Raw genomic sequence first — 23,081 nt, 5'->3', positions numbered from 1 at the left:
TTATCATTAGTATCTATTTCTTCATGGTGACCCATCTATTAAAGGAGTCATCGGATGCCCATTTTCCACAAGTTGATATGATTCTTTTAGGTCTTAATGAAAAGTCTGTAACATAGTTTGGTTAAAATTTATCAATGGTAGTGTAAAAAACAACGCATTTATGTAGATCGGGGGTGCATTCCCTTCAAAAACAAAAGGTAATCCACTGCGTCTTCAGCGGCTCAGATGTCGGGAGTAAATGAAGACTGCTATGTTCATTATTACATCCAACAACAGAACACCTCTATCACTATGGAGACATTATTATCTAAATCTGCTCCACATCGAAACAATGGTGGACTGATGACAGCTCACTCAGGGCGGGTCTAAGGTAAGACCACAGACTGTATAAAAACATGGACATAGTGTCCGTGACATCACCCGTAGTTTACCGAAGAGCGTTTTTGAAGCTCAAAGTGGGCGGGGCCAAAATGGGCAAAGAGGCGGGAGCTGATTGCTGAAGCCACGCCTACCTAGCTCGACGGCAGTGTCAGCAGCGGCAATCCACCTGTCACTCAAGTAACCACACCCTTAATTATGCAGAACTTTAAAGCTTAATATAATTTTAAAAGGATGAGTTATAAAACAATAAGTCATGAAGGGCAAAATTAGCTATAAAGACCAAAATCATTTTTTGAACCAGGCTGTAAACATATTTTTTTCTGCAGTAAAGTTGGGCATTTCAACATGGGGAGTCTATGGGATTGACTCCCTTTTGCAGCCATTCTCAAGCGGCCAGTCAATGAATTACAGTTTAAGTCACTTCCGTGTTGGCTTCATGAGAGAGAGTGGGAGGTTACCGCTTGGGTAAGATGCCAGTCCAGTCTGTGCTGAAACGCTACTGTCAATCAAACTATCGTGGGAGGGGCCTGTCTGTGTGACGTCACAAATAAAAACAACAAACAAAGGCTAGATTTGAGAAAGGGGAAATGATTTAAGGAGATTTAAAAAAAAAAAAGTGCAAATAGCCTGCCTTGTTGGCAGAGGCTATTTACACTAACTCCGCGCACCAATGTGTGATTCGGCTAGTTAACATTACACAAGACGATCAACAGTTGTCAGTTCTATTGGCGCAGATGATAAAACTTGTGTCATACTCATTTTGACGCGATCGACCTGGGTTCGAATACGCCTTTTGGCGAACTTTTTTCTTCCTTTTCAAATTTCAAATCACATCACATCAGAAAAGCATTTATTGAAAATAAAGTATCGCGTAGGGTTAGGGTAGATGTAGGGAGGGTTGTCCCAATAAGGTGGCATCCATTTAATAATTTGAATTCAAATTAAAATTTACACTCAATAAGTTATTGCATACTGTTTTATTATGTACTACAATACTGATGTGTAGCTAATTGACACTATTTGCAATAAGCAGTATAAATAGCAGAAATCCAGCTATTTTAACATAGTGTACATAGCACCTATTGCTATTTTAACTTAGTGTAAATAGCCGCTGCTTAAAAAAAAACACTGGGTGGATTTTTATCATTATTGGGTGGTTGTGTACACACACTGCCAACACACATTTCAGTTCAAACAACCTGTAAAGGTGCATGTCATATCTGATGACCCCTTTAAACAAATTTGCACAGAAAATTACATTAATAACAAACCCCTGTAAGGAAATTAATGTCATTTTGTTGTAAAATTAAAATATTCAGATTAAATAAAAGGTCAACCTTGAAATTATGAAATAAACAAGAATATAAATAGCTTTAAATGAATGTGAACAGACAATTAACAAGCCCCTGCAAATAAAAATGTGCGAACTGGATGTGTAAAAACAAACAAAAAACCTAAGTGCAAAGCTGAGAATTATGGTTATATAAACAATAATATATTTCATGTATTATTACCAAACCCTTCAAGTAAAAGAGTGTCATTCTATCAAACAAGTAAATAAATAATGCAAACCTTGGAATTATGATAACTATAGTATAATCTAAACAATAATATACATTGCATTAACTAATGTGAATTAAGAGACTATTATTAACAATCACCCTGTAAACAAAAGAGTGCAACTCTGATGTAAACATTTAAATAATAATACAAATAAAAGGGCAAAACTTGAAGATCTGACAATATAAGCTAAATTATATAGACCTACATTGCTTATAATAAATGTGAATAGACAATTATTATTATTATTATTATTATTATTATTATTATTTTGTGAACAGACAATTAATAACAAACCCCTGTGAATAATTCTGTCGTAAATAATTACCAAAGAACGTAACTATATTTTTCAAATACGTCAACACAGGTTAAATCTAAACTAATGTGTGGGTCTGTTGTGTCTGTGATCGCTGTGGTGTCGAAGCGTCTGTGAATGTGTGTCACTGCAGAAACATGGGGGAAGCAGAGACTGTGCCATCCGACGACAAACAAGCAGAAACCGGCTTCTGTAGCGCCGACGAATCGATTGTGTGGAGTCAAGAAGTAGAAGTGTGTCTTTTCCACGCAATGCTGGGTCATAAACCCGTAGGTAAGATGAATTCATTTATGCGAATATGATTTATATGAATAGCAGGCCCTGAACTCCACACGTGAAACAATAGCTAATAACACCATAAATGAGACCTTATGCTCATTTTTACCTTTCAAGTATCTAAAATCAATTAATAATACAATTATTGAATCATACCAGTCGGATTTTAAAATACTGATAACGCATTAAAGAGTTAATTTAAGGGTGTTTAGTGATTCTTTATTGAGCTTTATCGAGTCCCAATCGAAAATAGTGATCGCATGCACGGCTTTGTTACAGTTTTGAGATATATTGTAGACTTTCGTTAAATATTTGTATTTTTAAGCACTGATATTGTGTTTATGGAGGGTGAGTTATATCAGTGAATGTGTGTTGATGTTAGCAAACATTAGCGCAGCTGCTAACTTACCTAGCATGATAGCATCACGGCTAGGCTAATTTACAGCAACACACTGGTGTTTTCTGTCTCTGTGAAACTGTCTGATGTCTTTAGGAGTGAATCGTCATTTCCACATGATCTGTATTCGCGATAAGTTCAGTCAGAACATCGGCAGGCAGGTGTCCTCTAAAGTCATCTGGGATCACCTGAGCACCATGTACGACATGCAGGCGCTGGTAAGACAACACAACTCCTGCTTTCTGGGGATGAGAAGATTTATTTTATGATATGCATTCACTGCATGCATTGTACGTCACAATAATGTGATGTATTATATGTGGGATTCAAAACTCTAGATTGAGAATGTGGTATTTAAAATGGAAATCTTGCATAATTTCTCAACCCTGGAAATAAAGTTTTAGGGTTTTTAAAACAATGAAGCGTTATGATGAATGTATTTAAGATTCTGCACTCCATCACTAATCAAATAAGCACATTTGTGATAGTCAAATGTTGAAATACTAAGAGCACAGATTTATGTTTGAGTGAACACAAATACCTTTTTCAGTTCAACTTCTCATTGTTATGCAAATAATTTAAATAAATAAAAAAAATAATGAGAAAATGCTCAATAAAAGCATTTTCACTAGTGGTCTTAAGACTTTCGGACCCTAATACATTTTTGTTACTTTAAATAAAATACATGATAACTATAATAAAGAATTTTTCACTGAAATCCGTGATGGTGCTTTCAATATACCAACACATGCCAGGACGATTCATTGATAAATATAGTTTCCGAAGCATTTATTATAAATGTTCTACTTTTGAAATCTTTTGAGAGATTGCATTTATAATCAGAAGTTACTGAGATATTATTCAATTAATTATTATCACAAATTATCGGCTGACTACTCATCTTTTATTGCTGTAATTTCAGAAACAGGGATATAAAATAAAGCAGATTCTATAATACCTCTCAAATCTAATCAGTAAATGACTTTTTATTGCTGCAGCACGAATCAGAAATACTCCCGTTTCCAAACTCGGAGAAGAGCTTTGTGCTGCCTGAAGAGATCATACAGGACGTCAAGGAAGGTGAGCCGCTTGTAGTTTCTTTACGGTTGATGCGTTTGATTTGACTGATTTACTTAAAAGCTCTTTTTGTCTTTGCACAGGTAAAGTGGGATCTGAAGACGAAGTGAAGGAGGAGTTCAAAGAAGAGCGTGACCCACCCGCGACCCATGAAGAAGGTTCTCTTCTCCTTCACTCTCTCTTTTATTTTCTTATCTACTCACCCCTTTCTTTTTCCTTTCCCTCTCTCTCTTTTTCTTTTTGACGAAAGCCGTCTATTAAAACCTGCGTCATTGCATCACTTTTTTCTTTCTGGATCGTTCTCCCGTTGGCGTGAAGCTCAGCGTGGCTCACACTGGTCATTTGTGTCTCATTTTCAAAGGTCTGGGTCCCAGTATGGCTGGCCAGGATTTTGCGAGGTATGGACAGAAGAAAACGTTTCGCTCTGTTCCAAAGCTCCAGCTTGAGCTCAGTACAGACCAGCTCATTACCAGAGGCCTCTGTAGACCGCCTTCAGAGACCTCTGACCATGTGCGTCTTTCTCTCCATCTTTCTCTCGCTGTCCTTCTTTCTCTTTTGTCTTTTTTTATGTGTTCTGTGCACCCTAGCTTGTTATTATTCTTTGTGTGTATGAAGCATGGCACGTTGAACAGCAGCAGCAGCAGTATATGATAATGAGATCCCTTGCAAGTTCACCGTTTTTTCCAAGATTTCCAGTCACAAGGGTTGAAGAAATAATACACACTGGTTCAGCCTTCAATTTGAAAATTGTAATTGTTAAAGCAGACATGTTTTCCCCCATTATTAAATTCTCAAACATATAATTAAAGGCTTTTAAAACCATCAGAGATACAAGTTCTGTTCCAAAACCTGGTGTTTTCCCCCATATTTATTGCCTACATGGCATATCAACTGTATAAATGACTGATTTTGAACCCTTTACATAGGCAGTGGTGTGCAAACAGCTCAAACGAAGCACACTCAAAACCTCGGTAGAGTCAGTGTTGTGTTTGCATGATAACACTATAAGCCAATAAGCATAAGGTGTGTTCAAGTCAGAATGATCATAATTATTAATTATTAGATATATCGCACATCAAAAGTTTATTTTCTTGAATAGATTAAAAGTCAGCACAGTCCTGCAGCTTTCATTTCAGTTTTTTTAGAAAAAAAACACAAAAAAAAACAACAGAATTATCATAATTATGAGTGTATGACTTGAAAAAATCTTGTCTTCAACGACTTCTGATATATCAAATTAAAAAAACTTGTCTTCAACGACTTCTGATAGCTCAAATATTTACAACCCAAACAACACAAAACAAAATATTCTGATAGCTCAAATTTGTACAACCTTCTCAACATCATACACAAGCACGCAACTAGTAATAAGATATTGTGGTTTTGTCTATTGATGACGCAAATTACCCAGATTAATTTAGCCATTAATGGTGTTGCCAAGAGTCTGAGGACAGCTCTGAGTAGAACTGCGGTAACTACAACATGGTGTAAACACAACAATATACAGGGTAGGGTACACAAATTTAGGTTAAATACTGAATGGAAATTAAAACCATTACCATTTCTCTTGCTTTGCCTATCTAGGATTTAATTTTATGGGATTGCTTTTCCACAATGCTGTCTTAATATTCAGCTAAAATGTGGGGTTTGGAACAGAGCGCAGGTATAGTACCTGCTACCTGAAGTAACTTAATGGATAGATTTTGGATTATTGGTGAACTACTTGTGAAAGAAGGGTTAAAGGAAAAGTTCGCCCAAAAATGAAAATGTTGTCTTGATTTACTCACCCTCGTGTCATTTCAAACCTGTATGAGTTTCTTTTTTATGTTGAACACAAAAGATGTTTTGAAGAATTTTGAAGAACCGAACAGTTGTTGGTCCCCATTGACTTCCATAGTAGGGAAAGAAATACTGTGGAAGTCAATAGGGATTAGCATTCTTTAAAATATCTTCTATCTTTTACATAAGAAAGAAACTCAGACATGAAGGTGAGTAAATGATGACAAAAATAAATTTTTTAAAACTGTTATAAAAAAATAATCCTTTAAACTGTTACATTTTAGTAGCGGTCATGTGTAAGACTTAGCTATTTGCGTTAGGCAAGGCAAGTTTATTTATATAGCACATTTCATACACAATGGTGATTCAAAGTGCTTTACATAAAAGGAAGTAAAATAATCATAAAAAATAATCACAACAATAAAACGAGGAATTTAAAAACTTTTAAAATGATTTAAAAATTGATTTAAAATTAATTTAAATGTAGCACAGTGCTCATTCGCTAAAATGAGCTCATCTTAGACAAAAGTGACCTTTCAGTTGCTCATAAGCATATTTAAGTTTTTAAGTGACTTTATTAATGTGGAAAATGGTGAAAATAATACTTTATTAGTACCAGAGATTATTTCTTGATCGATCAGGGGGGCTCAGCGAATAATTTGAAGGGTCTGCATGGTTCCATAAATTTAAATTAATAAATAATACTTTAAATATCTAAATTAAAATATTAAAATAAAACGGTTTTTATTTTTATTTTTCCTCAATACCTAGTGTTTTTACTGAAGAACATGCAGTTATGCATATATTGCATATATGTGACCCTGGACCACAAAACCAATCATAAGGGTCAATTTTGTTTTGAAATTGAGATTTATATATCATAAATAAATAAGCTTCCCACTGATGTATGGTTTATAAAATCGGACAATATTTGGCCGAGATACAACTATTTGAAAATCTGGAATCTGAGGGCGCAAAAAATCTAAATATTGAGAAAATTACCTTTTAAGAAGTTCAAATTAAGTTCTTAGCAATGCATATTAAGGGTCACATATAAGTTTTGATATATTTACGGTAGGAAACTTACAAAATATCTTCATGGAACATGATTTTTACCAATGTAATGTTGACTATTGCTACAAATATACCCGTGCTACTTATGACTGGTTTTGCACTCCAGGGTCACATATTTATATTTTGGTAGCATTTCATATTAATCATACATTATATTCCCAGTTTCTGTTAATTAAAAAAGTTGAAAAACAAGCAGCTTTGTCATAAATAGAGCAGAAACAACAGAAATAGCTAATTTGGGGGATGTGGGTATTTTTTATGGCAAAAGCATTTTTTGGAAGTCAGCACATAATTGCCACTTGAATTTCACATGCTTTAGAAGAAATACTTGAATAATTAAGAAAGTAAATTATGCTGTCATGTCAAAACACGTTATGTAAATGTGGTTGACCTTTCTCTCAGCACTAATTAAGAGGATACGTTTTAGAAAAAGGTGAACTATAAATGGCAGTTTTATAGACATGCAGTTAAAGGTGAAGTGTGAAGATTTTGTGACACTAGCATCACCAAACTCAACCGCAAAAAATTCTGCTCAATTTTCCTCTCGGTCTACCATTGTTTGGACAAACAGATCCTTCCACCACTAACTTTGACAATTGGTTATGCCAGTGTCAGGCTTCATTTAGTGCAGAAATTACACACCACTTTTTAGTTATGATAGAAATAATTAAGTTAGGTGGAAATAAGTTTTTATTTTCTCTTATAGTGGTTTTAATATGGTTTGTTCTTTGTGTTCCCATATCCCACCCTTTTTTCCCCATTTCCTCCCTCCCTTTTCCCTTCGTCAGGCAGCAATTCCTCGGTGAAGATGTCAGAGAGGTCGGGCAGCGGGCGCGAGAAAGAGAGAGAGCGGGCAGAGAGGGGGGGCTCAGGTGAGACTGGCAGCGGGTCGAAAGAATCAGCCGGGGAAAAGAGGAAGAGGAGCCGAGCCGTGGAGAAGGTGATGAACTCCAGCAACCCCTCCAGCCCCGGAGGAGCCAAGCGCCGCAGGACGTAACCGCAGCTTGCAGCAGGACGACTTGGGACATCAGACATTTGAAAAGAACTGACAGAGAAGGGTGTAGCTAATATTGGTCCCGCTAGAGCCAATGTGAAAGTGAAATGACATGGCGAGCCGGGGATGTGTGATGTTCGTGTGCGTTATCTGCAGTCCACAGGTTCACTGCGAGAGGCGTTCTGAGCTGTTCACTGACAGATGGAGGAAATCTAGACGAAGGAAAGTCTTTGGTGGTTGTGTAGGATCTGACTAGACTGATGGGGAAAGTGTGATAAACAAATCAGCTTTCCTCTGCTGAGTTTGGACACAAAACAGCAACTTTTTAAAAAGATTTGTGGGAATTTTAAGTGGTAGCTTTATTTTATTTTCGTCAGAGCAGACGTTCTTGAGACGGACCAGAGAATCAACTAGTCTGTTGTGTGATTTATTAGAAATTACACTGCAAATAAGTTGAGCTAGATGTGTTATTAACTGTATGAAATAACTTGATTCTATTAGCCAATTAGACGGTCATTGATCAAATGCTTAGGAAATAGTGATTGATATTTGCACTGTTTCTGAGTCATGTTTGATTGAAATATTTGACCGAATGTGTGTTAAACATATCAGGAGTATGTCCCTGATTAAAAAAATGGTATCGAACCATGTTGGTCTGATGACTTCTTAATTCCTAATCTGACATTGAACAATATTTAATATGTTAGCCCCCCTTTGATCTATTCAGGTAAACAGAAATGTTCCAAAAAGGAATTTAAAATGGTTTAACTTCCTATGACGCCACAGGAGATCTCATCATTTTAGTCTTTTCAGAAACCAAATATCTAGCACCTTTTTACTCTTCATCAGGTGATGCTTGCTCTGCTGTTCAAAAGATTGGATATTTCAGTAGGATATTTACTATATTTATACACACACACACACACACGTATATATAAACACACATATACACACACACACACACACACACACACACACACATGTATGTATTTATATCAAAATATAACTTATTGATGAATTTTCAAAGAACAGACCAGGAAACTGATCAGACCCCTATGATAAACATACAATTTCTGATGTACTAATGTACATCTAGAATAACCTGGTAATAAACATTAATAATACTACATGTATACTAGTACTATATTTGTAGGTGTCATATTTCAGGCCAATCTGATTTAATCCAACAGGAGTTAATTGAGGATAACATGCTGAGTCACTGAACGCTGCTCTATTCCAGTGTGTTCCTGCTCCATCTCTCGTACTTTTCCTCTCTGCTCGTTTCTGCTGCTGTTGCAGCTGTCTCACTGCAGTCCCTCACCACCAGCCTCCCCCCACTTTGAGTGCCGCATTGCTGTATCAAAGTGGGGTGAGTTCATTACGCACACAGACTTGGACAGTGCCGGCACCTTTACAGGAGCACAGAGTGTCTGTTTGCTGAGGGGAGAACAGGGTCTGCCTGTCAGCTGCAGGTAAGAGGCCACAATCATCCTAACGCTGATAGACTTTAACTATATTCTATTCTGTGTTTTTATGAAGTACTGCCTCGATGAAGCTATTCAACATAATATCTACTTGTTGTAATATGTTGACAAATTAATAGCAGAATTTACACATCCTGTTCAAAAGTTTACATACCCTTGCATCTTAATTTCATGTGTTGTTTCCTCCTGCATCAAATATCTTCTCGTAGGCTTTTGTGATAGTTGCGCATGAGTCTGTGGTTTGTCCCGAGCAGTGAAGCTACCCATTGTTTTTGACAAAAAGCCTCCAGGTACTGTAAGTTCTTTGCATATTCTGCACATCTGAGTTCTTCCCACGGTTGAGGTATGATTTTAACACCCAGCTTTAACAATCAATTTGAGGGACTCATTTGACTATGGTTAAAACAATAACATGCTCAGAGAGGCAACATATGTCTTGAAAGCCAAGGGTATGTCCATTTTTTGATTTGTGTAATTTATAATTTTGTTTTGTTTAATATATAATTAAATATTATATCATGCAATGTCTTCGGGGTAGTACTAAGCCAAAAAAGAAAAAAAGAAAGAAAACAAGTCATAGTTATCCTACAGATTCTGCAAGGGGTATGTAAACTTGCAAGGAATGAGTTTTAAAAATGTATATACACTTTTTTTTAGGATTGTTTGATCAGAATAATAATAATTTGAGCTTGCAATTTTGCAAGCCTTTTGGTAAACTTGTTAAACGATTAATGAGGTCAAATGGTTTTCTTATTAATGTATTATTAATGATACATTGTAATATTTAATATTGTCCAAGTAATATTTCATAATCTCAATCCGACCAGCTGAATCCTTAGCCATCTTCAAGAATTGGCTAAAAACACATCTCTTCCATCATTATTTGACCCTCTAACTCTAGCACTCTCTATTTTAATTCTATTCTTCAAAAAAAGTGTCCCTTTTAAACTTGCACTGCACATTCATACTGCTTGTTTTTCTATATATAAAAAAAAAAAACCCTAGCTTGGTCCATTCTTTTTCTGTTATGTTTTCTTTTTATTTATTATATAATAAAATAGAATAAAAACCTTGCTACGTGTACTGCGTTAAGCTGAGACTTGTTATAGCCCTTGCATATCATTTCTCTTTTGTTGATTTTGATTGCTTCCATTGTCCTTATTTGTAAGTCGCCTTGGATAAAAGCGTCTGCTAAATGAAATGTTGTCTATGTGTACAAATGTTCTTTGTCTGCGACGGCTGTAGACAGAAGAAAGCTCCATCCGTTCCCATCCTTTCCTCCTGCCCCGTACCATCATGGGGAAAGAGAAGATCCACATCAACATTGTGGTCATCGGCCATGTTGATTCTGGGAAATCCACCACCACTGGCCATCTCATCTACAAATGTGGAGGAATTGATAAAAGAACCATCGAGAAGTTTGAAAAAGAGGCCGCTGAGGTAGGCAAACAGGATCTCAAACAATTTGGTGTTCAAGTGGAGTGAAATGGCTAAGTTAGAAGCCAGATTCTGAATAATTTTAAGTTGGTAAAGTAATATACATTGATCAAAAGAAAAAGGAGTACAGTTGAACCTTCCATTTAAATTTAAGTGACCTTCCCGGCATAGCCAAATCCCTGATGCGTTGTGAGAATTGTGATCTGTGCTGAATGATGGGTAACTTCAACCCACTTACTGTGTAGGGTAATTATGTAAGAATCTCATCATGAATCTCACTATGCCTTCCTCTCCTTTCGTGCACTGCAGAGCAGAGGGAGAATTGCTGTGTAATTACATTGAGACATTTACTCTTTGGAAGACGCCATTGGAGATTAAAGGGAAAAATAAATGGATTTCTGGAGAGGGCAGAACCATTAGTCAGGCCCTGCACTTCTCTCTTTCTGATGCACATTAGACTGCAAGAATGAAACCTGAGTAAATGGGTGCAATCCCAGTGGGTCTGACACCTCACCTCTGTCTTTGAGGGTAACTTGTTCTTCAAGTAGCAAAATGTAGGGTAGTAAAACTGCGCACAACGAAGCCTGTTGGATTTGTGTTATAGGCTTCCTAAATATTAGGTACATTGATAAGCTTGACTGAACATTATCTGTCTTAGCAGGGGTTTTTACCAACGACAGGGATGGGCAACTCCAGTCCACACAACTTCACACCTCAGTGAAGGCGTTTACCCCCTGTATGCTCACATACTTTTGTTTTGGCAGATGGGAAAAGGTTCCTTTAAATATGCCTGGGTTCTGGACAAGCTGAAGGCTGAGAGGGAGAGAGGAATTACCATAGACATCTCTCTCTGGAAGTTTGAGACCACCAAGTACTACATAACTATAATAGATGCTCCAGGACACAGAGACTTCATCAAGAACATGATCACTGGGACATCTCAGGTATTTTACAAGAATTAGTGACATATCGATGCTTGGTTAGAAGCTCCCTACCATCCTGTAGATTGATGCAAAACATTAGTATGTGTATCTTTAAACAATGTGGCTCTCTCTTCCAGGCGGATTGTGCTGTTCTGATTGTGGCAGCTGGAGTGGGTGAATTTGAGGCGGGCATCTCTAAAAATGGGCAAACAAGGGAACACGCCCTGCTGGCCTACACGCTGGGCGTCAAGCAGCTGATTGTAGCCGTCAACAAGATGGACTCCACAGAGCCGCCCTACAGTGAGAAACGATATGATGAGATCGTTAAAGAAGTGAGCGCCTACATCAAAAAGATCGGTTATAGCCCCGCCTCGGTTCCCTTCGTCCCGATTTCAGGTTGGCATGGCGACAACATGCTGGAACCGTCTTCTAATGTGAGTCTTCTTGGCATGTGTGTGTTCGTTTTCAGCAATGACCTCATACCGGTTGGCAGTTTCCAATTAAACTGTTGGCAGAATTCTAGTGATCTGATTAATAAAATCATCTCATTTGTGCTGTGCAGATGCCGTGGTTTAAAGGCTGGAAGCTGGACAGGAAGGAGCAGCATGCCAGTGGCGTGACTCTACTGGAAGCTCTCGATACCATCATGCCTCCAACACGCCCCACTGACAAACCCTTACGTCTGCCCCTACAAGACGTCTACAAGATTGGAGGTGGGATTAACCCAGACATTTTATGGGATGATGTCATTCTAAGATCAGCTTGTAGTAATATTTTGAGTTCAGAAAGCTTTGCTACATCAGTATGTTTACAGAACATGGTTATTCAGAGATGCCATGTCTTTCTCCTCAGGTATAGGGACCGTGCCGGTGGGCAGGGTGGAGACAGGTGTCCTGCGGCCCAGTATGGTGGTGACCTTTGCCCCAGTCAACATCACTACAGAGGTGAAGTCGGTGGAGATGCATCACGAGACTCTGAGTGAAGCTATGCCAGGAGATAACGTGGGCTTTAATGTGAAGAATGTGTCTGTAAAAGACATAAGAAGAGGTAACGTTTGTGGGGATAGTAAGTCAGACCCGCCTCAGCAAGCAGCAGGGTTTACAGCACAGGTGGGCTAACAGTCTTTGTCAGATTGTTTGTTTGTCTTGATTTCTTGCTTTATCTCTATCTGGATTTCTATTCTTTCTGTTCACTTTTTTTTATCAGGTCATCATTTTGAATCACCCAGGACAGATCAGCGCAGGTTACTCTCCTGTCATAGACTGCCACACAGCTCACATTGCATGTAAGTTTGCTGAGCTAAAGGAGAAGATTGATCGCCGTTCAGGCAAGAAGCTGGAAGACAACCCCAAAAGCCTGAAGTCTGGAGATGCCGCCATCGTGGACATGATCCCAGGAAAACCAATGTGTGTGGAGAGCTTCTCTCAGTACCCTCCACTGGGTATGTGTTCGCTTCCTAACCTTACATGAAATGTGTTCTGAATCGATTTGCATTTTTTGTTTTAAAGTTTAGGCCCTGTCCACACGAACGCAGGTATTTTCAAAACCGCAGCTTTTTCTACGTGGTTTGGCCGTCCGTCCACACACAAACGCAGCACCAGGTCAACAAAAACCAAAACAAAGAAAACAAAAACCACAGCAAACATTTTCAAAATCTACACCTCGAAGCCTAAACTTTTAGACCGCGAAGCCTACACTGTTATCTTCGCCTACTGGAAACTTTTTCAGGCTTCTGATTGGCCAACATGGCTTTATGGTTGAGATTATATCGCCACCTGTTGGCTTGGCATGCTCTTGACAGTGCTTCATAGCATTCTTTTGCGTTTTCATGTGGATGTAGATTTTGGACAGACATACTGTTTATAAAAATACCTGCTTATGTGTGGATATGGCCTTAGTTTCGCTTGGCTTCATTTTGTTTTCTTTTATTGTTTGTTTTGATTCTTTTTTTTTTTGCTTTACTTTTGCTTTTTATTCTGCTTTCTTTTATGTTTTGCTTTCCTTTAAATGTAGTTTTTCTATCATATTGTTTGGGTTTCCTTTTTGTTTTAATTTGCTTTGCTTTTATGTTTTGTTTTCTTTTATTTAGTTTGGCTTTGCTTTATTTTATGTTTTGTGTTTCATTGTTTTCCTTTTTTTGTTTTGTTTTGCAATTTGCATTGCTTATTTATTTATTTATTTTTTCTGCATTTATAACAATACAAATATTTATTTTTGCCGCTTAGTAATGGTAACATAGATGGGGTGGAAAATATTCATCGAAATTAACTTGAAGGCATTTTACAGCCACATAAAAAACATTAAAAAGGATAGTAGAAATCATTTAACATCAAGAAAAAATTATATAAAAATCACTTAATTTGTATGTCAAACCCACACATGATCAATATAAGATATAATAAAACCTTGTGCAAGGCTCTGCTAATTAGTTCCTTGATATTTTTATATCTCATATATATTTTTAACATGATTAATGAGATTCACTGCAGTCGTTGTCAGGTTAAAGGTCTGACTCATCAGTGATGTGAGACTCCACATCATCCCTGTGAAACATGAGTTCATGATTTTCACGTTTCTCTCTCTGGATTACAATTCCTCAGATGCTGCAACTCCAATAAAACTGATGATTAGGCCTGATTCATTATACAGTCTCTCATGTCTTTTGACCCGCTGTTTCACTGCGACATATAATTTTTATTGCATCTTGTTCTCATTATTTCCCCCCTAAAATCTCCATTAAAACCAGTGTTCAGAAAGAAAATCTTGTTTTTGTTAGGCACAGTTCTGACAGATGATTGTGGTTGAGTTTAAGTCTTAAGTCAGGTCACACAAACACACCAGAAAAAAAACAAAACAATAGGTTTTTGTGAATTTTCATGTTTCACGTGTGTGTTTCTGTGTCTTCCCAGGACGTTTTGCTGTCAGAGATATGAGACAGACTGTTGCAGTTGGTGTCATCAAAAGCGTGGACAAGAAGATTGGCGGCAGCGGGAAAGTGACCAAATCTGCCCAGAAAGCTCAAAAATCTGGCAAATGAATCTGAATCTCCAAGTTACCTTGTCACCTCAGGCCCCGCCCCAGCTTACATGCCCCTCTCATCTGGGCATTCTCAGTCTGTTCCCCCTGTGTGCTTGAAATATACACTCGAACCAACTGGAGCTTGATGGACTGAAGGAAATAATGAAAGACTGACATTATTACATTTTGACTGGTTGCACTGTATATTCACTTTTACTAGAAGATCGGCACACATGTTGCATGGATGTCTGTCTTGATATATGCACAGCATCTATTAAATGAATGTAGCTGGTATTGCTGAGTAGTGTGTGTGTGTGTGTGTGCAGCTGAAAGAAATTCAAGTGGAAAACTGATCTTTGACCAGAATAATAATGATGATGTCCAAAGGATGTAAACTGCTGAAGTTTTGTATAGTTTATAATTGAGCACTGATGGAAGGCTAATTGATCCAAAGCACCATTTATCTCCTTTCAGACCCTTGCAGCTGAAACCTGTGATGAATAAATAAAATATTGCCCAAGTACATGAGTTTATAAATTAAATGTGTTTTTAATTGTCTCTGAGGAGAAGAAAATGTAATCAGGCATTAGTTTCAAAATTGGATATTTAATACATAAGAGATATACAGAAGAGACAGACAGGTCTGGCTGCTGTCTGCAATGAAGAGCCTTGAGGTAAGATTCGATTCTGAGCTTTACTGTGTCCTCTGGGCATGACTACAGCGGAAACAGATCATCAGATGAAGGATGCAGATAGAGTTCCAGGATGGACTGAGATAAGTGGAGGTTTATATAGATGTGTTTTAATGAACTTGAGGTTCTAGTAATGGAGAGAGAATGTAAAAACATCTGTCAGATAAACTAGAAGAAGCCAAGTGATGACAGAAAATTAACTTTGAAAGAGAAATATTTATACTGTAAATATTAAACTTTACATCTTCACTTGGATCCTTTTGGGTTTGCATTTACACCATTCAAATGTTTGGAGTATCTTAGATTTTTGGTTTGTTTGTTTGTTTTTGAAATCCTCTTATTCTCACCGAGCCTGCATTTATTTGATGAATACAGTAAAAACATATAATTTTGTGAAATATTTTTGCAATTGAAAATAACTGTTTTCTATTTGAATAAATTATATAATGTAGTTTATTCCTGTGATACAAAGCTGAATTTTTCAGCATCATTACTCCAGTTTTCAGTGGTGCATGATACTTAAAAGATAATTATAATATGTTGATTTGGTGCTCCAAAACATTATTATTAGTAATGTTGAAGAGAGTGTTACAGCAGCATTTATTTGAAATATATATTTTTTTGCAACAACGTAAAAATCCATACTATAATCAGTTTAATATGTCTAGCTATGTTGAGTAAATTTATTAAAAAAAAAAAAAAAAAAATTAAAAAAAATGTACTGGCCCAAGCATCATATTAATCGGATTATTATTGTGTTCTAGAAATCTGGATCACATGCCTTGCTCTTGAAGGCTCAGCTGAATATATTATATTTTTAAGTCATAAAATGTAACCTTGGTCTGGGTGAAGGGATCATGATTGACTGTGAGTCTTAAAACCAATGTAAAATGAATAGTTTTCTCCATATTTTATGAAGCGTTTCATTAGAATTGATAGTTTGGACCTTGGATCTTAATTTGGGGGTCTTAAATTGTCTTTAGACTTTGAGAGAACTAGGTCAGCGCTTTAGGCTCCTGTTGTGCTCTTGATCTGGGTTTTAGGGTCTGGTATTGGTCTTTGCATGACTCATTATAGCCACAAGATGTCACTAGTGTATTTGCCTGAAGATGACTAGTGAAATTTTGTTCTGTCTCTCCCTCTTTTACAAAGATAATGTTTTTCTCTTGACTTACATGCTTAAATGAAAAGTCCAAAGTGCTGAAACTCTGAGAAAAAAAACAGAATTTCTCAGTTTATAATGTTTGGGTTCTCAGAGCAGTTTACGGCAGTTGTTTCATTCATGCACAGAGTTCACAAGTCATTGAACCCACGTTTTTTCTTTATTATTTCACTTTTATTTAGCAATGCGAGGCACTTAAATGCTTTTAATAAGCAAAGCTAGTCTTTAAAATGGTGGTCATTACAGAAGAAGTGCATTCTGGTTAGGGTCTGTACACAGTGCAGCAGAATGGTTTTAGTGAAAGAGTTTTGTGCATTGAAAAGCTTTCTCTTTTTTTCTGGTCACTATCGGTTCTTCAGAATTCCACTCACTGCTTTTTAAATGGAGTTTTAAATGAATCTGAGGCTGAATCATGGCAGTTAATGGCGGTCGGCTCTTTCCCTGTTGTGGTATGAATGGCGATGGAGACCAGAAGCAGTCTTTTGAAATGATAAGTGAAATAATTACAGTGAGTGAGTAGAAATGCACGCAGAAGGGTCATGGGGTTGGGGTGTTGTGTTTGGTGCGATAATTTAAATCGTCAGGCCTTTTGTCCAGTCTTTCAACGTACGGACATGAATCATACCCCTGTTGAGTCCACGAAAACAGTCAAAGGGATCGACTGGAATACTAACTTACTCCCTACAACACATACGCTCTGTTTCAAACACTACTGAGCTGCCTAGCAAGAGAATATTTTTAGGGCTGATAAGATATATATAAAATAATATGTAGGAATGCATGGAGATAGAATATGCTGTCCATCCAGATTTTAAGGCGTGAACTAAAAACAACATTTCTACAACACTTTTGACTTGTAATACGAAAGTTCACATAATAAGTAGAAGTAAGACCCAGGTGTGTTTTTATGTATTTACAGTGTGGGAATTTGAAACAGTGCATGTGGCCTTATCAGTATTCAGTGGTCTTCTACTTTGCACTGACATTTACAGGAAGTAATTGGCTGTGGAGAGCAGAGAGACCTTGTTGACCTAAGGAAACCTTCTCTTTTGTGGACATACTCAGTCCTTCGGGGAGGCCAGAGAGAACAGGAACGTATAACAAGAGATTTCTGCTCGGTAAATATGTGGACAGTAACAGAGAAACTCCAGTGTTTACTGCTCCCGCTTCTGCTCTCTAACTAGGGATCTTTAGCATTATTTCCTTCAGTTAATTTCAGCAAGGCACATTTTTTAATAAACTAGCTTTACTTATTTATGAGGACTCCAATAATGGATTCATTACACATGGACAGTTGCATCAAAGAGGTGAAAACTTGCATTATTGCTAATGGATATGCACTGTCACAGCTAAGTCTGACTCGCTGCCAAAACCACTCTGTTTGCTTGCGGATGGAATCTGCAGACTCTTTTTTCCACTGCTTTGTGGAAAAAATCTGCAGAATAGATTGAGCAGATCGTGCTTTACTCTTATTAGGAGCTAAAGCTATCACTTTGTTAATGATAGCAGAGCTTTCTAGAAAGTCCTGTGTCAGCAGATTATATGTTTGCCTGCTTTCATGGACAGTTTCGTGGACAATGTAGGTCTAAAGAGCTACGGACTTGTATCTTCTGCATAATGTTCATGGATGGCCTGCTATTTCATCCAGCAGACTCTTAACAAACGATCCAAATATACCAGACTGATAAATAATTGAGCGTGAGCTTTGAATAATTCAGCGCACATGTTAAAGTCTGGTCGCTGGGATGGTTTTGGCGAGTGGATGTAAAAGAGATAAATGTTTAGTAAGAGAATAAGAGGGCTCAGGTTTGTCCCACAGAGAATTTTGGTACAACACCTTTTGGCCCTCCACTAAGCGCCAGATTTCATTTGCATATAAAATAGGAGTAAATGCTTGTAGTAGCAATGTGAAACGTGAAACTTTAACTGATAAAAATGAGCTTTTCTCTTCCTATGTTTGACGTTTTTTTGTTCTTTTTCCAACCTTTGTCTTGAGGATTTGTAATCTGCATGTTATCTTAACTCACTGTGAAGAGGTCAGAAATGAACTCGCTGTGAGCCTCCAGGGGGGTTGAGGAAGTCGTCTTGGAGTTAGCCTAGTTTTCAGCCCAGTTAGAATAACACAGTGGTCATCACTCAGTCCGCTAAGAATAGCGACGGATGACGGAGGCTCAGTGGAGCTGGAGTTACAGGTCAGCGCTGAGCTTTGAGAGCCACGCGGGTCCCCTGTCAAATAAAAAAAGAAGTTTGTGAAAACAATTTTGATTTTTCTTTTTAATGTTTGAATGATCTGAAACAGAACCTACATTTGGAGTGCATTTACATGAGAATGATGTACTAAAAAGTGACGACAACATTGTGAAAACAATAGCTATGTTTCCTCCACCTATTTTTATGGGCATTTTGGAATATCGCATAAAAAACAATGGGTGAAAATCCCAAGATAAATTCTAAAAATGAGCATAAAAACGCATGCACACAATTGAGTCGAATGAACTAAACAACAAATAAAAAAAATTTACCAAAAAATACAAACCAAACATATTTACCGAATAAGTTCCACCATAAGCATAAAAAAAGTCATGCTTCATACACCGCTACACTAGATAATAAAGCTTTCCTGCCTATGAAATTTCACTAATGAAACCTTTAGTATTACAAGTCAAATACAAAATATGTCTTTTTTGTCATCTTATTAACACATCTTTATAAAATGTTATGTGTCACAAAAGTCCTTGTTAGATTTGATATGATTTGGTAAATAGTTTTGCTTCATTTCCTCTGCTGTAATCATGGTCGTACCCCACGGCCTCAACTGATTAAATAGACAATTTAGGAAAATTAATTCAGCATGACTTCTCTGTCTTGATCACTGATGCTGCATCATAAGTCTCAAACGGAAACGCAGCATTCAACTAATCACTTTCATTAAATCATAAATAAAGGCCCCAGAATGTTTCTATAAATGTAACCCCACAGTCAAACAAAGTTTAGATTTTTCCTAAATCTGTTTTGAGTTTCATTAAATGAACAATTTGATTTAATATCACAATTGTATACTACTAATATGTTAAAGCTGTTTTCATGCACCGTCACATTTAGTGACACTCTCGTTCACATAACTCTTTTATTTAAATATATATTTAATCTCACTATCAAGTTAGAAGAAATTATTAAATAAAGAAGAAGAAAGGTTTATTTCAGAGCTTTTTTGGCATTAGTACATGCACTATCCAGTGTGCCATTGCTCCAATTTTTTGTTTTAGAGAGAAAAAACAGTGGTATATTCTAAAAATGAGTTCAAATTTGAGGTTTAAGCTATTCTTTTTGTTGTTTTAAAGTTCTGGTTCTTGTCAGACTTTGTTCTTCTTCTGGCAGTCTGGATGTGAGTTGAATGGGAGAGCTTAATAGCTTGAGAGCAGAAATGTGACTGCAAAACAGTAGATCAATATAAAGCAATTATGACAAATGTCAGAGGTCTTTGTGAGGCATCAGCGCTTGCAATGACTGATCATAGTGCTGTCATCCACTTACAGTTTTAGCCTTCTCTTTTTCTTTAGACTTCTTGCTTTCCATTGAAAAGAATCCACTGGTAAAAATACAAAAACAATATCAAAATAATAACAGATGCACAATATACATATAATTAAAACAAAAACACAGGACAATTTCATACCCATATTTAATATCTATATGAGAATAAAATATATAAGCAATATTGTGATATACAACGGTTCGATAGACAAGACAATAATAATAATTAACTTACATTTTAGACAATATTGTCAGTTATGTATTTTGCTCCGATAACAGAAATAGTTCCAAACAAAGTCAAAATCTGTTGAGCATGAGCAACACACTGTTACGTTCCTAAACGAATTAGTGTGTTTAAACGAATCAGTTGAGTGAGTGACTCAAATGAATAATTCAGAAAGAAATTCACTTCACCCAACCAACAAAAAAAAAACTTGTAAAACGAATAACTAAAAAAAAAAAAAAAAAACCCACCACTTTACCAAGAACAATAAATATAAAGTAACTATAACTAAAATTAGCATTCACACACCAACGCTCAATATTATAATCTATAGTTGCTAAATGGCCGTGTTCTTTTAAGCAGGGTGGATTCTGGTTTTTGATTGGCTGTCAATGTTTTTGTCGTTCATCAGAAAACAATCTTGTATCAATCAAGGATATGGTTCCTAGGTGTAGTTATCATCAGTGTTGGGGTATTGCATTACAAGTAACACTAGTAACGTAATCAGCTTACTTTTTTAAGTAACTAGTAAAGTAATGCCTAAAGTTATACCTTCTTAGAAGGAAATACCTGAGTTACTTTTTCAAATAAGTAACTCCAGTTACTTTGTTTCCCATGTATTGACTGACAGCTCTCGTGTTGCCATGTTGAGAGAAATCGGGAGTAAGTGTAGAGGCATTGTGTGCGCTGTGTGAACATTATGTTACTGTAGTTCTAGACTAAATGTGAACAAGCATTTACTCATCTCACCTGCACAAAAACAGATTCAGTATTCCTCAAAATGAATAAAAACAGTCAAATGCAAACTCAGAATATTATACAAACCTGCAATAATTAAATATGTTAAATAAGAAAAATATAATTTATGTATTTAATCCCATTTTATTAACAAGTGTCTTTGATGACCTTCGATGATCCAATTCAACCATGCTAATATGCAAAAATGACACATTTGTGTTTCATTTTTGTAATCGCTGAATAGTGTTGAACTTTCTTATTCTGAATTATATTCTAAATGCAGTTTGTTTGAGCTGCACCCTCTACTGTACAGACGTGAGTTTACGTTTCCTTTAGCCTGAGGCATATTCATTTCACTTTTGTAAAATAACTTTTTATATTAAAAACAAACATGCAAGCCCTGGCCAGATTTAAAAAGTAACTCAAAAGTATTGTAACGCATTACTTTCTATAAAAAGTACCTAAGCAACCTAATAAGTTACTTTTTTAGGGAGTAACGCAACATTGTAATGTATTACTTTTAAAAGTTACTTTCCCCAACACTCGTTATCATTATAGCTGTGATGTGTAGTGTGCAATTTTCATAGAATTAGAAGCATTATTTAAACGTTATAGTTTTAGTTATCATGTGAATGCAATGATGCAGTGTTACAATAAAAAACTGTTTGACCGAATTCAAGGACTGGAATTATAATGTACCTCATAAAACTAATTCTATAGGGAAACAAATATTTCTAAACCATATACACAAATTGTGCAGCTTGAATGTAACATTCTACATGTTGCAAATTCTGCAACTCGTCCACCTTCACCCATTTGAGGTACATTTCTCATTTCGAGTCCTGTCAGAGGGTGTCTTGCTTCTTAACGCTCCTCTGAACAGCCGTTCAGAGAAACATTTCCTCCCCAGTGAGACCCTTCTGATTCATCTCATTGCTTTACTGATGTGGAAAAGTGAAAGTGAAGCTTTGACTGAAGCAGTGAGACAAAGCCTCCTTCAGAAGCCCTGCTTCAAACACGAAACACCCTCTACTGGATGATTTCTCAGGTACATTTCCATCCACCTCAGCAAGTTGGTGGTAATTATGTCCCCTGAAGAGGCCCTTACCCGTCTGCTTATTTCTTCCACTTAGAGCTGTTCTTTTCCATAGTTATCTCATCTACTGCTAAAGCACCCATATTTTTTGTCAGTGCAAACAATGCTCCCACTGCAATTCTTGTTTAATAACAGCTAGAGATGGAAACTCTGAAAAGTCACAACAAATATGCCAGGCCATTGATTTGAGACTTGACAAATTAAGGCTGATTTATACTTCTGCGTCAGACCTACACCGTAGCCTTTACACTGTAGGCTATGCGTCAGTTTTCATTTATACTTCTGCGTTGTTGTCTGCGTCAACGTGCAGTACACATGCAAACAGCTAGTCTGCAGTGTCCACGGGCATGTTGCTGGTGTAACCCACAGTACCACGACAAAAGCCGAAGAAGCGACACATAAACACACACAAAACTCAAGCACATATGGAGGGAGGGATTGTAGCAGACCAATCACAGTGCTTGCTAACCTAAAATAATTGTCGTGCTGTTAGATTTTTGGAGAGGTGCATGTCCAGCTACGGCATAGGCTACGTGTGCTACGCACAACCTACGACTGAGCTACGGCGTAGGTTTGACGCAGAAGTATAAATTGGGCTTTATAGACTCATAAACAACATAACTCCATAGATCTAGATACTTTCTGTCAATATTACAAAGCACAAAAGAACTACTTTAATGAAAATTTTAAGGTTGCACATTATATCAACACTATATAAAATGGCAGGCCTTAACACTAATTTAAAGGGACAGCAATAGATTATTTATTAACCCTTTAAGAGCCACTTTTTCTCTCAAGGAATCCTGGTCTGATTGATCATCTTCAACCTGTGTGTGTGACATATTCATTGCCCTGTACTTCTTTTCCACAAAGTTCTGTCCCTCCGAGCAGTTAATTTTAGAAGAGCTTGTTTTCGTATT

General features: G+C 36.9%; 2 protein-coding genes across 7 annotated transcripts; both read left to right on the top strand.

Moving 5' to 3' along the window:
- Positions 1-2,322: 2,322 nt before the first annotated feature.
- Positions 2,323-8,499, top strand: LOC109063081 (MRG/MORF4L-binding protein-like). 5 transcript variants are annotated; one of them, XM_042750217.1, is made up of 6 exons: positions 2,323-2,530; positions 3,027-3,148; positions 3,929-4,010; positions 4,091-4,165; positions 4,369-4,517; positions 7,653-7,879. In XM_042750217.1, the coding sequence occupies exons 1-6, from the start codon at positions 2,395-2,397 to the stop codon at positions 7,734-7,736; spliced, it is 648 nt and encodes a 215-aa protein (XP_042606151.1). In that variant the 5' UTR covers positions 2,323-2,394; the 3' UTR covers positions 7,737-7,879. The 5 variants fall into 5 exon arrangements, with proteins under 5 accessions (XP_042606151.1, XP_042606153.1, XP_042606154.1 ...); XM_042750219.1 differs by having other exon boundaries at positions 2,324-2,530; positions 7,649-7,819; XM_042750220.1 differs by having other exon boundaries at positions 2,325-2,530; positions 4,369-4,405; positions 7,649-7,879.
- A 383-nt stretch (positions 8,500-8,882) lies between these two features.
- LOC109045260 (elongation factor 1-alpha 2) lies at positions 8,883-15,239 on the top strand. Of its 2 annotated transcripts, XM_042750215.1 has the most exons (9): positions 8,883-9,326; positions 9,548-9,628; positions 10,584-10,778; positions 11,540-11,719; positions 11,836-12,132; positions 12,261-12,411; positions 12,551-12,807; positions 12,905-13,139; positions 14,608-15,239. In XM_042750215.1, exons 3-9 carry the CDS (start codon positions 10,635-10,637, stop codon positions 14,733-14,735), a joined length of 1,392 nt encoding a protein of 463 aa, XP_042606149.1. In that variant the 5' UTR covers positions 8,883-9,326; positions 9,548-9,628; positions 10,584-10,634; the 3' UTR covers positions 14,736-15,239. The 2 variants fall into 2 exon arrangements, with proteins under 2 accessions (XP_042606149.1, XP_042606148.1); XM_042750214.1 differs by lacking the exon at positions 9,548-9,628 and having other exon boundaries at positions 8,885-9,326.
- Positions 15,240-23,081: the final 7,842 nt, after the last annotated feature.

Source organism: Cyprinus carpio, chromosome B23 (genome assembly GCF_018340385.1).
Source record: "Cyprinus carpio isolate SPL01 chromosome B23, ASM1834038v1, whole genome shotgun sequence".
Taxonomy (NCBI): Eukaryota; Metazoa; Chordata; class Actinopteri; order Cypriniformes; family Cyprinidae; genus Cyprinus; species Cyprinus carpio.
This window is presented reverse-complemented; position numbering and strand designations above follow the sequence as displayed.

Bases quoted from the DNA above. Each gene is read 5' to 3' on its own strand.
- LOC109045260 (XM_042750215.1), top strand. From the start codon at position 10,635: ATGGGGAAAGAGAAGATCCACATCAACATTGTGGTCATCGGCCATGTT. The intron at 12,412-12,550 runs GTGGGATTAACC...CTTTCTCCTCAG, and splicing joins AGACGTCTACAAGATTGGAG to GTATAGGGACCGTGCCGGTG. The intron at 13,140-14,607 runs GTATGTGTTCGC...GTGTCTTCCCAG, and splicing joins CTCTCAGTACCCTCCACTGG to GACGTTTTGCTGTCAGAGAT.
- LOC109063081 (XM_042750216.1), top strand. From the start codon at position 2,395: ATGGGGGAAGCAGAGACTGTGCCATCCGACGACAAACAAGCAGAAACC. The intron at 3,149-3,928 runs GTAAGACAACAC...TTATTGCTGCAG, and splicing joins TGTACGACATGCAGGCGCTG to CACGAATCAGAAATACTCCC. The intron at 4,406-7,652 runs GTATGGACAGAA...TTCGTCAGGCAG, and splicing joins GCTGGCCAGGATTTTGCGAG to CAATTCCTCGGTGAAGATGT.